This window comes from Gobius niger, assembly GCF_951799975.1.
Source record: "Gobius niger genome assembly, chromosome: 2".
Taxonomy (NCBI): domain Eukaryota; kingdom Metazoa; phylum Chordata; class Actinopteri; order Gobiiformes; family Gobiidae; genus Gobius; species Gobius niger.
This window is the reverse complement of record NC_136853.1, coordinates 19390147-19408396: the sequence shown is the minus strand read 5'-3', so window position 1 is coordinate 19408396 and position 18250 is coordinate 19390147. Positions and strand designations below refer to the sequence as shown.

At 40.2% G+C, this 18250-nt stretch overlaps 1 protein-coding gene across 7 annotated transcripts in view; it reads right to left on the bottom strand.

Moving 5' to 3' along the window:
- dnm1a (dynamin 1a) overlaps window positions 1-18250 on the bottom strand; it is a 41069-nt gene that overhangs the window by 20101 nt on the left and 2718 nt on the right. For 2 of the 7 annotated variants that reach the window (XM_079581015.1, XM_079581016.1), the window contains exons 2-16: window positions 14688-14761; window positions 14365-14514; window positions 14085-14288; window positions 12513-12611; window positions 11574-11734; window positions 11346-11488; window positions 11139-11274; window positions 10878-10945; window positions 9288-9426; window positions 5320-5406; window positions 4392-4462; window positions 4224-4275; window positions 3242-3253; window positions 1396-1425; window positions 1126-1239 (exon numbers count right to left, since the gene is read on the bottom strand). In XM_079581015.1, coding sequence (XP_079437141.1) covers window positions 1126-1239; window positions 1396-1425; window positions 3242-3253; window positions 4224-4275; window positions 4392-4462; window positions 5320-5406; window positions 9288-9426; window positions 10878-10945; window positions 11139-11274; window positions 11346-11488; window positions 11574-11734; window positions 12513-12611; window positions 14085-14288; window positions 14365-14514; window positions 14688-14761 — 1540 coding nt within the window. Of the gene's footprint in view, window positions 1-1125; window positions 1240-1395; window positions 1426-3241; window positions 3254-4223; window positions 4276-4391; window positions 4463-5319; window positions 5407-8104; window positions 8244-9287; window positions 9427-10877; window positions 10946-11138; window positions 11275-11345; window positions 11489-11573; window positions 11735-12512; window positions 12612-14084; window positions 14289-14364; window positions 14515-14687; window positions 14762-18250 lie in introns of all 7 variants that reach the window. The other 5 variants (XM_079581018.1, XM_079581020.1, XM_079581017.1 and 2 more) reach the window with 3 other exon arrangements.

The following is an 18250-nucleotide window of genomic DNA, read 5'->3' as shown; positions in this document are numbered from 1 at the left end:
CCGTGCATTATACAGTTTTAATACAATGCATGACATGGAGAGAGCAGAAGAGGTCTTCCTCTGTGAAGTGCATCCAAACTGTCTAATGCACGGTTCGGAGTCGTTTAATCCGCTTATACCATGGTCACACAAACTGAAACTGTCCGGGGCAGAAGTTATTTTATGTTTTAAGCTGTTTTACTGAAGCTAGTTTCAGTTAAAATGATTGTCGTTACTATGGAACAGGATTTAACTGTTGCCGGACTATTAATGGTGCGTTCCAGGCAATTGGTAACTGGTATTTTTCACACTTGAAAGTTACCAGTTACGACCTCCGGGTCCAGGTGATTGAACTCGTATGTAAACAAACAGTTAGCTCATACGATGCTAACGTTATATTAACGATTTTCCAAACCAGATCTAATCACAAACATGCAACATAACGTTATGCTGAAGCTGTGACCAAAAGTAACGTTCACTTCACTGATGCAGTGATTTTGCTACAGTTTTATCATTAGCAGCACTGCTCCACTGGGGGGCGCCATTGCTGTCATCTCGTATACGAACTCGTAGTAGTCTTCAGGTTTCCGAGTTTACAAGTTGTAATCACCAGTTCGAGCGGCGTTCCAAGTCATTTTCCCTAGTGGGAAGTGGGAAATTTACCAGTTACCAGTTGACTGGAACGCTCCATAACTCTGCGTTATATGTTTTAACGCACGCCAGTGAGCCAATCAGAATTGAGTATTCACCCAGACCATGGTACAAGCAGGAGATTTATTCCCAGCACACAATGTTTTAAAAAGATGTCAAACTGGCAAGCCCCAAGTAAAAGCTTTAAAGAAAATGTTAAGCAGCTATATTGAAGCAGGAAAGTGCCTTTGTATTTCATTGTTTTATATTGAGGGAAAGACATCACTGGATTAGATGTAATGTTGCACGTTGAATGTAATTTTGTAATTTTGTAATTTTTATCTATCATTCTGTCAAATGTGCACTGTGAATGAGTAATTGTTGTTCGTCATCTGGCAGCCGTTCAGCAGATGATTCACTCCACTAAGCCCTGCTGTTGCTCACATTGCGACGGTGAACAAAAACAGAGAGTACACAGGGACACAAGTATAGGGTCCTACCCCGGTCTCTGCTTACCTCATCATCCTTGTACCAGGACAGGGACTCAGCAGTCAGGACAAACCAGTACTCTTTGGCTCCTCCCTTCATGATGCCGATGTTATTGATGGTAAGCCAGCCCTTCCTGATCACCTTTAGAAGAAACATAGGGAGTGCAATGTTATCGTGACAGTGAAAAGTTCCCATACTCTCTACATGACACCAACAAAGCACATTATCCACCTTCACGCTACTTAAGAATCCTATGAACATCGACTACTGGCTATGTTGCTGAGTCCAGTTGTTTACCTTGAAGCGATCGTTAGCTCCTCTCTCTGGCTGAATAGGGATATTAAAAGAATGTTAAACATGATGGCTGAATGGGCAAGGCTGGGTCATTCTAGCTTACTCTCAATCTCAGCCAAAGGGACAACAAGCAGGCAAGGGGAGCAGCTACAAGAACATGGAGCATACAGTGAATTGAGGAGGTATGATGTTCATTATTTTTGTGGTCAAGGTAAAGGTTTTTGAAGATTTTTTTTAGGCTGTGGAATCCTCACACTTGTCTTTTCACCCTCTGGTAATCACGCTGCTTTAAAAAGTCAGGGATGTAGGATTTTTTGTTACATATTACATTAACATGATCCAAATATGAGGCGTTCAAATCAATAATTGGCTTTTCTGATTGGATCGTTTATTTATTGATAACTATAAAAAACATTTTTCATCTTTTTTTCAGATTGCAAGTCCCACACTTGAATTTGCAAGGCCCAATGACTATGACGGACTCTCCCTCACTACAAAAACGTGATGGTTGAGTTGTGATAGCAGAATATCTTATGAACTACTGAGAGAGAACATAATCCATCGCTGAGCAGAGATTGCAGATTGAGACTTAATATGTCTCCCATATACATGAAATGAGATCTAGATCACTTGGTCCTGAACTTACCCAACAACATCTGGTTTTACCCCAGCTCAGAACAATAATGAAACGAAAAGTGGGGCTATGGCATGTCTAACACCTCCCTCAGGAAGAGCGCTTCAAACCAGCTCAATTACTAGAGGAGGAAGTGAAGACGTCTTTTGGATGCATGGCAAAGCATTCTCAAATCAAACAACCCGGTCCAGGGGTCTCCAACCTTTTTAACCAGGCGAGCTGCTTTAGTAAAACAAAAACCGTCTGAGAGCTGCTTATGCTTCAGAGACACTTGAGTAATATATGACTTCGGGAGAGTATACTATATTGATCCAAATGTTTGCAAATTGTGTGTTCAGTATGTTAAAAAGGGAATGCATCTAAAATGTCAGTCATACTAGAGCTGCTGGTTGGAAATCCCTGATTGGTCCTTCTGACAACTTTGAAACTTCAATTTGTAATTCATAATTGATTTGAATGTAAAACAGTGTCGCAATTATACTTACTATAATCGTGAAAAAATGACACCAATGTTGAGCATGGAAAGTCTAAATATTATTCTATATTTTCTGCCTGGTGTGTAGGTGTGACACTGCATTAGAGCCACACCAGGAGCTAAACAAAAAGCACTTACGCAGCCAAATGTCATATTTAGTTTGAAGAAACCCTGCAGCGCTGACCATCAGGTCAGGGCAGTGGCAGGTTTACAAAGAACAAAAGCTGCAGGACTTAAAGGCACAGCTATCCATCTTCAAACAGGAAATACTGCTCGCCACTATGTTTACAATAAGGACTACCCTCTGACCCTCGTGCTGGGGGGCTGTTATGACAAATTACTACTACGTTGTCTGTTACGATCTGCTGCTTCAAGTAGAAAATGTTGATAATTGTTTATTGTTTCAACTTAAAGCTCATGTTCTTTATGTGGAGAATTGATGCGCTCAGTATAAAGAGCAATAGAAAATGTATCTTTATGTCTTTGAAGCCATTGCTGGGGCTTTTGCCATCACTGTCAACGATAGCCCATGCACAAGCATTTCCCAGCTGGATGCAAGAAAAGATGTCTGTGCACTATTGAACCATTACTAAGCAGACACAGCTCATTCGCTCTTTTATGCCAATCTAAATGAGGTGATAGTTGTAGAGTACACGGCACATTTACTACTTTTACAATGACTTATTATACAGATTTGTTGTGCTTAAAAAAATATTGTTCCACAAGCAGCAAATACTTACCATGATCTCATCCTGAAGAAACAGAAGCCCAACAAATGCAAAAAGGGAAAAGGGAGAAATTATTCATAAGGAATAAACAAAAAAGGATAGAAAGAAGAGAAAAAAAGTTATTTCTAATAAATATGGCTTTGTTTGTTTGTTGATAAAGATTATGGGAGGGCTCGGTCATTAAGCGTAAACATAAGTGGACTATGATTCTGCATGTCTAGTAGGATACAACCAGATTAACTTCCCTTTAAAACTTCTTTAAGTCATCATTGAACACTTGTCATCCATAACTCCAAATGTCTTACCGCACTACATCGTCCTATTTTCTCTCCTTTCACTATTTTTATGCTTATTTTTGTGCAAATGTAAGCGCTGGCTCCAAAACCTCGCCAAATTGCTAGCATGAACAAGCTTCCCTTAGCCCACGCTGAACTTAGTCCATCGCTATTCTACTGTCTATGAATGCATTTACAGATTGGAGCCGGAGAATAGCAGTGCATTGTAAAGGGCTTTAGAGGGAGCACCACAATTTAACTTCAGTGAGTTGGTTTATATGCATTACTATTAATTGCAGTACTAGTATTTGCTTCTTGAGAATTGTGACACTGTGATTGGTTAAAAGCGCCTCTCAGTCCCTCGTGGCATCAGCTTCATGAAACAAAAAAGATCTTTGTAACAATGGCAATCTTTCATTTTATTTCATTTCATTTTTTCGATTTATTTTCAAACATGTGCAGCCACTTTTTAAAACCAAAGACAGAAGCATACGAAACACATGTTCAAAGTGAGCAGGGTGAACTTAAGAGCCCCTGAATTACAGATCACCATTGTATGTGATTCCCAACAGAAATAGACGATGTTTGAATGGTAGAATGTGACAGGGTCAGATTATGTTTTTCACTTTGCCATATCGCTCACCTCTCGTTTACACCAGGCCCACTCTACACAAATAGATCACTCTTAAGTTTACAGTAATTGTCTGTTTATCCTGTACCTGATTACCGGGGGCCTTCTTCTTGTTCATTTGACTGATCCTCTGCTGAGCACTGCAAGAAACACATCACAAACAGCCACTTCAAATGTGCACTGGTCCATCTGGCAGCAATAGATAAACCACAGAATCATAACCTCCTGCACACTGCATTTGAAAACTAAAACCCACTTGGCAAATCCAATGAAGTCTTCATGGTTGGTGTTCATGTAGGACAGCTCAATCTCGATCAACAACAGCACCTAACGGAGAAGACGTGAGGTTTTGAATTATCACATTGGTATAATGCTTTGAATTAAACCACGGTAGGTAATGAATCATGCTTATCAAAATACAATAAATTGTTTTGGCACAATAATGGTTCAGAGTGATTAACATACAGGCCTGGAGTATGTCACTACTGAAACTACTGACTTCAGATAAAACATGTGGCATTTCTAGATTACATTAGACATTATATGATTCTATTTGGTTTCCAAAAACAGGACTCAACATGGTGAGGCTGCATTTCAGTTTCATGCAGCTAAAATCTGGAAAAGGCTTAAGTCTTCCTGGAGATTGTAAGGAAGGTCTCAACTCTTTTTGTCGAAAACAATTTGAACACCAAGTCATTGAGTAAAGTAAAAAGTACTTTACATCAGGGGCTCCCAAACTTTTCAGACCAGGACCCCCAAAACAAAAAATAATAATAAAAACATGTACAGTATAATATCCTCCAAATTAAAACATAAACATTTACATAAATTAAGGTTTAGTCATAAGAGTTTACCTTGTTGTTGTTTTCAATGACGAATTAAACTGAGTACACAAAACATTTTTTTTTCAATGTGTTCAATCCCCCACTTGTGGACACACTGCTTTACAGAGCAGGAATGTATTAAAGGTCACATAAAATGACACAGTCAAAGGAAATCAATAAAACTTTGAATTACTTTGTGCACAAATTGTGCTAAACAAATGAACTTGCCTTGAACAGTTTATCTGCATGGTTAAATCAAACAATTCTCATTTAAGATGGGTTTGTACAGGATTCGGCGCATAAATCTATTTTCTCCTAAATGTTTCTACTATTTCGGTGACTGAATAATATTTGTATTACCTGATTCTTGGTACGATTCTCTCTGTCCCTGATGTGCTGGGTGACAATTCTCTCCATCTCATCGCGGAGCATTGGGTACTGAGCCAGCTGTGAGCACAGAGAGCAGTGGGTCGGTAGAACCACACAAATCCACAACTGTCACTAAACCACTTCGCTCTGAACCACAGCACACAACGCACAGATCCACTAATACAAGCAAAACACAAATAATATGTCACACACTATCACAAACTCGGCTCTTGAGAGTAGGAGTGCAAAAAGTAGGACCAGAAAAAAGGAAAAAAATGTTAAGCTGGTTGTAAAAACATTTTCATACTGACAACTGGTAAGAAAAATACTATAAAAAATCTAATTATAGACTTTAATTGATGCAGAAAAGAAGAAGAAAAAAGTGTGCAGGTATTTTTGGAAAGATTTTTTAAATAAACAACAAGATTCCTGGAAAGCCTTCACAAATGAATACTGTTATTGTAAAACTGGGTACCATTTAAGTACAGATCAAGAAAAAAAAAAGGTGCACAGCCTGACACCCATCGAGCCAGTGGCTGGGACTCGTGTGCGAAAAGTCCAATGTGGAACAATTTAAGAAGAATAGAGCAGAGTCTGTGATATTGCAGCACAAAATCAGAACAAACAATGTTTCTGGCAGAACGTTTTCCCTTTCCCAGCACACTGTGGGCCTTTTTCCATGAGCTCATTGCAAACCCACAAATGCAGACACTGGTGGGCTTCCAATGCGACCCAAACACATTTGGAGAAGTGTAACGGAAAGAGGAAAAAAAGACTAAATGACAGAAGAAGAAAAATACACTCTACAGTGTTTTCTTGCAAGTTACAATGCAGCTTTGGTGTGGTTTTCAGAGCCAGCACATATCAATAGATGATTTACGGCTTCCTGGCGCGGCTCCATGACATCTATAAAGAAATGGAGCTTTACAACAGAGGCGCACAGTGTTAGAGAGAAGGACACTTAGATTCCTGGACAGAAAACTGATAAAAACACAATTATCACTTGTGTTGGTGAGGAAGTGCTACACCATTACTGATTATAGTGTTTTAATTGGTAGAAACTAAATTAGTAGATGTGTTCACCCTCTAACCTGTGAGTGTTTGAAACCAGCATTACATTGATTTATTTTACATTTACTTGCCAGGAAAGTCCCACTGAAATGGCAGAACCTCCTTCCTGTTTATGTTAATGTACTGATTATAATATAGAAAATATTCAAACAAAAGGTGCATTGCAACTTGAACTCATAAATGTGCTTCAAAAAAAAAGGATGTAAATTATTTGACTTGGCTAGGAGGACTAGGCAGCAGGCTGATGATGAAAGAGTTTGAAGTGGCATGCAGAGCTCTGGGGCCAGAGGGAGGCGTAAGACAGTAAACGGGGAAAGACAGTTAACTGACCCCTTTGTGGATATCCCCAAATGCTGTATAGTAAACCACAGCAAGGTCAAACAGATTGTCTTTGGACTTTGGACATTAGAGAGATCCAAAGGAGGTCACTTTAGGTTGAGCAAAGAAGCAAGAGGTAAGAGGGTGACAGGATGATGAGGAGAAACAAAAGAGAGAAATAAAGAGACGCTAGTCAATTAGTGGTCAGTGAGTGGAACTACACAATCAGTCACACCGCTGAAGTAAACCAAGCAGTCAGAAACAGAAACATACTGGGTCATATACCCTAACATTATCCTTATACATACATGTATCTAGCATGCATTATGTTTTCAACAGAGAAAGAAAGATCCTCCTGTGTTACATTGTCAAATATGCAAAAGGTGTGAAGACTAATATAATGTATTGTGCGTCTCCTTTGAATGCACAGGAAATGATAGTGGAAAGTAATCATATAAAATTACTATGAATACGATTTTATGTGTTGTTACGTTTTAAATTAAAAAAAAATTATTTGTCTTAGTGTAGTTACAGTATTCAAAACATGATAATCCCCCAATAACGGGAAAATCTACTTAAAGGGATATTTCAGGATATTTGACATAGGGCCTCATTTCCTAGTTATCCAGATTTCTTGAGGTTTTTTATGTTTTTAATTCATGCAGTCCTTATATTTGAAGAGTTTAGTGGTGCTAGGCTAGTACTAGGCTAGCGCATGTCTATGGTAACTAGTTACGTTGATTCTGATCTGATTTGTAGAAAGCTCCTTTGTGAATTCCATGTGTAGTAATGCAGCCGCAGGTAAACAAACTGCTGTAGATCCGGTAACCGAGCAGATCACTCCGCCGCTGCGTAGCTTACAACCAGGAAGCTGATGCTGCTCAAATATAAGTTATTTTCAATGCAAAATGGTTATATTTCAAATATTCAGTCAACACAGACATTTATATGGGTAGTCTGGTGTTATAAGTGATTTGCTTCAGGTGCACTGTGCTCGGGTCAGACTGTTTTTAATGCAGGCTACTAGTTACCATAGACATGCACTAGCCTAGCATTAGCCTAGCACCACTAAGCTCTTCACATATAAGGACTGCATGAAAAAATCTCCAGAAATCAACAACACTCTGGATAACTAGGAAATGAGGCCCTATGTCAAATATCCTGAAATATCCCTTTAATGCTATACAACACAGACACCATCTGTTTAAAGGGCAAAACCATATTTTACTAGCTCCACTAATCTTTCATAATCTATTTTAATTTAACTTAGTTTCTTTTGTTCAACATAAATGGCTGTATTTTCCAGACATACACACAAATGCTAATAGTTTCTTCAGTCTAACCCCGCCTTCTCTTAAATATCAGGGGAAACTCTGAGATTTGTTACCTTCAGGCTACACTTTCGAATGGTGGTGGTCAGTTCGCTTACTACCATATCTATGCACTTCAGGCAGGGCCCGTTCAGCTTTAGGATCTGCTTTTTCACTATAGCCTCAAATGCCAGATCAGGGGTGAACAGCCCTGTCCTGTAGGGATAGGCAAGGGGCACGGGAGAGAGAAGGAAAAAAAGCCAGAGGGATTGAGGGAATCAAGTGAATACTCAAGAGTAGAGAGAACACAGTCAGAAGTGTGGAGAAACAACCATCAAAGAGAGACAGGACAGCTCACAGAGAGGTGAAATATAAGATTGACGGAAAAAAAGACACACGGATGGACATGGAGTGGACCAGGATGTAGAGGGTGTGGAAGGAAGAAAAGTGCAGTGAGACACTTGGTTTATCCTGAAGCCATTCTTCAAACAGGCCTGTGCTCGAGTCTCTCTCTCTCTCAAAAAAAAGAAAGACCCCCTACATTGCGTGTAAATCACCAGCCAACAACTCTGAGCCACACAGTGAGAGAGCAGCTGAGCACCTAAACAGTCCACCTCACTGGGTCAGTCTATCAGTTTGAGCCATGTGGTTTCATGTATCTACAAAATAATATCTAACCGTAATGTTAAAATCATGCAGGGTCTGTTGAACGCTGGTATTCAGAGCTCTGAGGCGGTTTCTGCTGCAGGTGCACAGCTGCAAAACTCACACATAACAAACGTCTGTGAGCTGAGGTCATCGAATGTCGCTGCCAAAGCCGAAAGACTGACACATGACTTAATAAGCATGTTTTTGAATGCATTTAGGCTAAATCAACTTCGACCTTCGGTTGAGTCAGCAGTTTGCACATTGAAATAGCTTGTGTTTAACAATAACACCTCTCGAATCAAACACCTGCTTTACTCTCCATGTTTAATGTAATTGTTTATTTCTTGCCTTGGTTGGGACAGTGCATTTTAACGAGTGGACTACGGTCAGTCGTATTTTGTTCATAGGCAGCCACATTTTGATGATCACTCAGTTTTCACACCATTTTTCTGCACAGCTCCACTACAGATAGCCTGTCCAGCCAAACCCATCTAAAGCAGAAGAGGGGGTGTGGGCAGGCAGATGGCAACAGCACCGGGGACTACAGTACACAGCGAGGGGGCAGTGGGTTCAAAGAAGCGCTAGATCCACCGTACGCTTTGTTCTCTTTACCTTCTTGGTACACTGTCTAACCGTAATGACTAGCTCAGATATGACCATGTCCACACATTTGGTGCAAGGCTCTTTAATCTTCCCAATCTGCCTTTTCACAATTGTCTCAAAGGCCATGTCTGGGGTGAAGAGGCCAGTTCTGCGCGTCAGAGAGAAAACCAGCCAAAGGGCCACAGCAGAAGAGAAGAAGAGTGGGTAAAGAAATCAAGAAAAAGGGGTTAATTTAAGAATAAAAACAAGGTCTGACACGTCTCATGTTAGAGTCAAGAGTAGAAAGATTACGTTGACCTGCATGTTTGGACATTGCTAAAACGCACCACCCGCCTCTGGTTGTTATCTGTGATCTAGCTTTGTATAGAAAGACAATACGTAATGCATCCACTAACATTGTACCGTAGGTTATAATCAAGACAAATAAAACAATGCTGAAGATGCAGACAGGCTGATGGTTATTCAATGCGTATGTGAAGCATGCAATATGGAACGTACAATAACCAGCAAAAGCATCAGTAATTAAGAAGAAAAACAAATACAGCTCACCTACCATGCAAGATTATTATTATGTAATCTCTTAAAGCAGCATTAAGTAAGTCATGCCCCAAGAGGCCATAAGCGCCACTGCAGGTGTCGTATGTTGCATGTTTTTTAACTCATTAATTGTCCATGTGAGTAAATACTACGCTGACAGAAAAGACAAAGGGACAGAGGGATATTGTACATCCAGTGACACAATCGAGATCAATTTTTTCATTCAAACTTGGCTGTAAATACTGTTTAAGTGGTGCTAGCCCGCAGTTAGCTTTGCCCGTTAGCCTGTTAGCTTCTTCTTCGTGATTCCATTAGTGTGTATTGGTGGCTCTGACCCATAGGCAGTGAAGCTACAACTGTGGTGTGTGGAGGAGATGAAAGACCCCCCAATCATTGCATTAACACTTGTATTAGCCCCAGAGGGACTACGGAAATGATTTATTGAGGTAAACAAATTACTTAGTACTGCTTTAACCCCCACCTGAACCAAGCACATTTTCTTCAGTTTGGCTTTACCCCAAACTAAAAGCTTCTTGAAAAAAGTGTCAAGATTTAGACAAAAACATAAAAGTAACAATAATGCAATCAAAAAGCGACTAAAAAGTGATGAAAAAGCCATTAAAGGGCGACAAGAAAGTGACAAAAAAGCAACAAAAGAGCGATAACACGTGCCATAAAAGCAACAATAACACAACAAGAAAAGTGACAAAAACGTGATAAAAATGTGACAAGAAAGTGACACAAGAAAGACAAAAAAAAAGTGAAAAAGCAACGGGAAAAAGGAAAACACAAAAGAGACGATAACCCGACAAAAGCGCGTCAAAAATGCAAGGAAAAATCTTTGATCTGTTTTGCAGGTCTTAGCTTTGGTCTGTAGGCTGTAAGCTCTCCAGTTGAGAAGCTTTAAGATTTGGGTAAAGCCGAACTGGAGAAAATGTGCTGGGTTCAGGTGGGGGTTAAGAGATTTTTAATCTCGTGCTCAATTTAATTTGTCTAATTTATACAGCGTTATTGAAGGCCAAAACAAGATGACACTTTAGTTCAAATAAAGGGACGACGTGCCTGATGCCATGAATGTTCTTGATGGCGTAGCTGATTTCTTTGCGGAGTTCTTTCTCATCGAATTCCATCTGGGGTAAAAAGAAATGCATTAGTTACTTATTTGTCATTGGATACAGTATTTACAGGCACAAGGGCAACAGAATGCACGTCAATACAGTTACAACATGGCCAAACTTGTCACATTATTCTGTGATGAAGCCAAATGGGAAGTGACCCTTGCAATTTCACAAAGATTACATCCTAAGATGCTTCGTCACACACCTTGACCAGCTCAAACGGGAAGCGTTCATGAAAGATACGGTTGATCCTTGCACCCCCTGAGAGCTCAGCCGTGTCGATTTGGTCTCCAGATCCTTCTATGCACTTGTCGAAGTCCACAGAGAACTGCTGCACCATCCTGTGGACATTGCGTGGGTCAAACATGCATGTACAGTGTATACGTAATACGATCGTTCTTCATGCACGCACTGAAGCAGAGCCTTGGTTTTACGTGATGGATCATCAGGCCTGAAGTTCTTGTACTCCTCCACCTCTTTCTCAATGGAGAGGAGTTGACTCTGCAGCTTGGCCCGGAAATCTGGCAGCGTGTCCCGGATGTGGTTGGTCAGTTGCTGGATGAGAAAAAAGCCGAGGTATGTGTTACTCGTCGTGTGGAAGTCAGCAAACGCAAAGGGACATGAGCCCATTCCTGCATACTTGATTGAGGACTTTCTGAAGGTACGGTGTCCCCATGCGGTCAGCCAGGTGCCTGTATCCAGGGTGAGACAGAAAGAACTTCCTCTCTGCAGCCATAGCAGCGTTGATATCCTTTTTCCCATCAATGTCTTTCTGGCTTCTGTTCACCACACCAATGTAACCTGAAAACAGTAGGGAAGACAGTGACACAGAGGACACAAGTTTTGCTATTTGTTAAAATGCCATTCAGCCATTGAGCTTTAACTACAACTAAGACTCGCTTGGAGACAGGTTCAGGCATTGGAAAAGTGAGAGAAGGTCCCTTTATGTTCATTTTAAGCTGATTCTATGTATAACAAGTCTTACTTTCTCCATAAGCATGAATGGGATTTGAAGTAAGATGGACACAGTATGTAGGCTGGAAACAGATGTGCATGTACACCGATAAAGTACAGGAAAAACAAATGCAGACCATTCATATTCGTTTCACCTCCTGTAAAAGTTTCTCAAGCATCACTTTGTTAGAAGCTGTTTCATGCTCTATAACCTACTGCAACTGTGGGACGGCAGCCTTGTAAATTTGAAGTCCACACACTGAACTGAGATGAGACAGGAGGGACGTATTTGGGGGTAAAACCAGAAAAAACAAAGCGATGTGGAAAGTATTTAAACACCGTGCCTTATGGGTTATACTAAGTGCAAATGGAAACATGAGAAAGCGCTGCATCAGCACATTGCAAGAGAGGCTACCCGCAGAATGCCTGCAAACTCTTTTCCAAGACTTTCTCATCACCCCTCTTTACCATCCTGCACTCCAGCGCCTTTCACCTTTTGACTCAGTTCTTCTACCCCTCCTGCACCAAATCCCTCCCTCCAATTACCAACATTTGGGCAGGAGAGTTGGCGGTGGTGCGACCACAAGAGGGAAACAGTGTGTCATTGTGGACCACTCGCACTCACCTCTTCTCAGAGGAAGCAGCTTATTCTCAAGAATATCCTTGGCATCTGTGCCCTCATCCATCAAGTCCAGCTTGGTAATCACACCGATGGTCCTCATGCCTGGAAAGATACACATAAAATGACAGTGAGATTTAGGTTTAGAAGAACTTTGATTTAGGTACTAGCAATAGCTAGAGATTTAAAAGTAGTAATCAGAAAGACTCATTGTATTTGCTTCACCACTCTGTGCAGCACTGTACTTTTATGTCAAGAGGATGTGCATCACTGCTCTAATATAATCATAATAATCATCATCATCATCATCATCATCATCATCATCATCATCATCTAATAAATAATCTTGTAATTCACATTGGCAGGGCAGTGTGTCTGACCCATGACTTCAGATTTAATGCCTTAGAAACTAGTTACACTGCACCACAATATTACTGTCGGCTTTGCCAAAGTAACACAAGAATGGCAAGAATGAACTCGTGATGCCACAGTGAGGGAGGCAGTGCCGTGTCAGGAGGCACATATCTATCAGAAACTCAGAATAACACTAAGTGGTGAAAAAAGGAATTCTGCAGTAGATCCAAATAGTGGTTAGTAAGTTATTGTAGCTAAAACCACTACTGAGACTGTGAGTTAGTGGCCAAAGAAAGTTGTCTCACTACGCCACTCTCCTGTTGTGGCCAGTGAGAGAAACTGCAGTCAGGAGCCAGGACAGATCCCTGTGTGCTTGTCTTTCAATTTGAGAGACATATTTGGCATAATTTTATTTTACAGTACCCTTGATACTGTACATTGCACCTAATTAATTTAGTACAATGTGATATGTCTTTAACAATGTGTAATAAGTTGTACCTTTGGGTTAGATACACAATGGAATAACTTGTATTTGTAGTTTGTAGGTACATAATGTAATAAGACATAACTCTAACCCTAACCTGAAGCATGTCTTATTACATTATGTACCTACAAAGTACTAATACAAGTTATTGCATTGTGCATCTAACCCATAGGTACCAGTTATTACAGACTGTTACAGAGCAGATTGCATTGTACTAAACTTAGTTAGGTACAATGTATAAGTACTGTAATATAAAGTGACACCAAATAGGTAATGAAAGGCGCACTGAAGAAGACAATTGTCATGTACTTACTGTAATAATCCTGTGCTAGTTAAATTATGCTTTGCTTTCAGTTGCAAAGTTACATTTCCATTTGTTTCAAACATTGTTTCTTTGACAAATCATATTGTTTGAAAATAAGGAGCTTTCCCTGCTGTATCTATCAATCAAACTTTATGTATAAAGCGCTTTTCATATCACAAAGTGCTTTACAGAATACAATATTTAAAACAATGCGCCTGGCACTCCCTCCCATATATATTCTATACTAAATAAATAAATCTAGTTATCAAACTGTATGCATTTACTCAATCTTTACTATTTTTTTTATAAATGAAAAGAATGAAGACAAATGTATGTTAAGCACAATTTCTACTGAAATTCATTAAAATTGGTTCGGAAAACAAGAACTTGCTCAGTGTGTACAAGAAGTGCATGCCATGTGCCCAAATTCACTCACCCTGAGGGTCGACCTCTTTGGCAATCTTCAAAGCATCTGAGTTGGCGAGATCTGAATTTGCTGGGGACACAGCAAGCATCAGACAATTGTCTTTGGTGACAAACTGCATCAGCATCTCGCGAATCTGAAACTCAATGTCTACAGGCTGGTCTCCCACTGGCACCTTGGTCATTCCCGGAAGATCCACCAGCGTTAGGTTCAATACTAGGAGACAAAAGAGACACATGGATTATGATATGGAGCAAACATGTATGCTGTTCTTTTGCAGTCAGACAGTCACCATGAGGGGAGTAAACCCGCAGGTTGATGGGTACCGGGGAGATCCCTTTGTTAGCCCCAGTGACTCGATCGGTTTCTGCTTCAATCTCCTGCCGGACCTCATCAAAGTCTGTGAACTTCTTGCCCTTGCAATGAAGGAACTCAGCATACTCTGAAAAATACATATTGATCAATAAGATGAGGGACAGCGACAATAAAACAAAGTAAATCAGGTGCTGCTAAACTGAACATAAATGTACAAAAGAGCTGTGATATAAGTACTTAAAACAATACTCTACAGGCTTCTATTGTACAAACAGACATAAATGTGAGCGGAAATCACACCTGTGGGACAGTTCATGAGCTGCAGCACAAGAGGGCGACGGGTCACGATACCAGACCCACGAGGGAGGAAGTCCCTGAAACAAAAGCAAAAGGGTAAATTATTATTACTATTGTTCACATTTTAAAATGGACCAGTCTGATATGAAATGATAAGGGTCAGAAGTGATTGGTGTGGCATCAGGAACCATCATCAACCTAATGATGCCACAGAGACATTCGTTTATGACTTTGTTTGAAATTCTACGATAAATTCTTGTCTTGAACATCCATCAGTTTATTACTGCGGGACAAAAACTAATTATATTTGCATTTGCTGTGCATGGATGAATATGCTCTGGGCAATTTAGCACTTATGTAACATCTCATGTGCCGGACCATTTCATTGTGTGCACAGCTGATGAAAACATAGTGCTTTGTTGTAGCTTACTTGCACATAAAATCAAAACTCTGACTCTTTAGTAGTTTGAAAGTTGGCCTGATCTTCTGTGATTGCGATTAGATTTGCAAATGATGCTTTTAACCAGTGTTGTAATTGGACTTCTTCTGTTGGTAGGACTTCTGGATTTCTGCAGGAGAACTACCAACATTGTATTAGTCCTAGAACTGCAGGAGAACTGCCAACCCCTGGACCAGGACAGGTTCTCTGTGAACTGCACGCCCAGGAACATGGTGCCAGTCGCCCTCTCCACTGCAGCTCCAGGTTCATCGTCAGAGGAGCATGCTTGATGTGTTTGTCGTTCACAGCAGCATTGGCCAATGAGATGAGGGGTTGCTCTGGAGCAGACGTCCAGATTAGAGCAGAGCCAATAGGAGACAGCAGTGACCCAAACAAGGATTAGAGTTAATCTGTCGCCGTGTGAGGACATGTTCAGCCCTTTTCCCTCTAATGGCATTTTATTCTCCTTGTTTGTGGCAATATCATGACGATACAGCAAAACATGTTTACAACCAGATCAGAAAGACTTTTTGAATATGGCAACACAAAACGTCATTAACAGGGTTGCTGTGAAATGTGCAAAATATTCAATAAATCGATTATGCTTAAAATCTAAGCATGAAATTGTTATTTTATCACTCGTTGTTCAATTGTAAATGTTGTTTTGAAGCAGTTTTTTCTACATGAGCAACACTGCTGATGCTTTCACAGTCACCAGTGTGATACTAGCTCTATATCATAAACTTAATCCTTGTGGGGGAAGGTTTTAATTTCAGTGGTTCTTAAGCTGTGGTATGTAGCACTTCAGGTGGTAGTTGAGGTCATACTCATTGTCAATTTTACCAAGACTTAATTTATTCTAACAAGAGATCATTTCAATAATGCTTTAGTGGATGTCAGACACGGTTTACGCACAGTTGAGGCATAATCTTGTCCCAGATCTATTTTACCTGGTGATACGTAGATATTAAACAATGTTATGGATATGCTTAATGTTTTAAAGGGTCATGTATGTTTATAGGGGTTCTCTCATAACTCCTACAATAGTATCCCTTACTTTGATGGCAAATATCGCAGCTTTCAATGAGGAGGCCTCGAGGGATTTGGACTCTGTGGACTCCTACTGCTTTGACACTGATCCTGATGTGCATTGTTACTCTACATTAAAGGCCTCAACATTCAGTGACCTAATGATCAGTCCTGTCATTATGTTCAACGGGCGTAGGAGTAGGAGTCGCTCTCTTTATTCATAAAAAAGTATGTATATCAACCAAGAGATGATCCACTGCTTGTGTCAGATAAAGGTGGATTAGTCAGAAGGGAACATCTTTCACCGCCCTCCAGATTTTGGCATTAATGACTTAATTGAAAATCTATGTCTTTTAATATTGATATTCTAAAGAGTAAAATGGATGCACATGAATACAATGCTCTTCGTTCCAGTGATTTCTTTCCCAGTAATTACACAAACCAACAAGAGTTAGTGAAAAGCCTTCCGCCCTAATTGATAATATATTTACAAATAATCGAGAGAAACATGACCAGATTAAATGGAAAGTTTTAAATATAAGATGGCAAACGCTTCTTGAAATGAAGTTTATTCTGAAATACAATCTGATAAAATATATAGTTTTTTTTTGCAGCAATTTCTCGGGAATCTCTTAAAAAATATATTCCGATCTCAATGGGAATTGAAAATAATCTGGTATTTATTGTTGTGTTTTAGTTTCTGTGTGTTGTCTGTCTGATTCTTTGTGAAATACCCAAATATCGGCCTGATATATCGGCCCTACTGCGGACTATGACACCTGCTCTTCATCATCTCGTGAGTATGATGAATTCCTGGTCGTCTCAGCACCACTCTGCCAGATAATTCCGTCCTGATCGATCCTCTCGGCGTCTCGCTCCGGGTGTTCTGCTCCTGCTAGTGTGCCAGCTTTGGAAAAATAAACCGTTTGTTCCCTTGTTTTGTTGTCTTGTCTCTGGACTAGTCTTGTGTTCTTTTTCGACGTGTGTTCTGTGCTTGTGATTTTGCTTTACTTTACTTTTACTCATTTTGGATTTTGTCAGTTATTAACCCCTAACCCCAGCGCTTTAACCGAGCACATTTTCTCCAGTTTGGCATTGCCCAAATCTTAAAGCTTCTTGAAAAATACAATGAGTTTTTCTTCACCGTGCTGGAGAGGCAAAGGACGGGGGACACCCACGCGGCTCGTTACCACCTGCTGCTGACACTTGTTAGGACTTTGTGTTACTTAATCTGCCTGAACTATACATTGTCTTATTTACTGTTCTGTTTTAATGCCTTAAAGGGATATTTCAGGATTTTTGACATAGGGCCTCATTTCCTAGTTATCCAGAGTGTTGCTGATTTCTGGAGATATTTTTTTTTGTAATTCATGCAGTTCTTATATTTGAAGAGTTACGTGGTGCTAGGCTTGTGCTAGGCTAGTGCATTTCTATGGTATCAGCTGCACTGCATTAAAAACAGTCTGACCCGCTCCACAGAGCACCTGAGGCAAATCACTTATAACGCCAGACTAACCATATAAATGTCTGTGTCGATAGAATAATTTTTGGAATATCACTGACCTTGCATCACATGAATGATCGCATTTTGAGGGACTATTTTCTAGCAGATCACTCCGCCGCCGCGTAGCTTATACAACCACGAAGCTGATGCTGCTCAAATGTAAGGTATTTTCAATGCAAAATGGTTAAAATTATTCTATCGACACAGACATTTATATGGTTAGTCTGGCGTTATAAGTGATTTGCCTCAGGTGCTCTGTGGAGCGGGTCAGACTGTTTTTAATGCAGGCTAGCTGATACCATAGACATGCACTAGCCTTGCACTAGCCTAGCGCCACGAAACTCTTCAAATATAAGAACTGCATGAATTACAAAAAAATATCTCCAGAAATCAACAACACTCTGGATAACTAGGAAATGAGGCCCTATGTCAAAAATCCTGAAATATCCCTTTAATGTTCGGTGCAGCCCTGTCAGGCAACTCCTGTTGTGATATTGGGCTATGCAAAACCATTGATTGATTGACAAAAAACGAGATGAAAAGAAGATGTGAACACAACCAAAGAGCAACAAAAAAGTGACACAAAAGCGATGA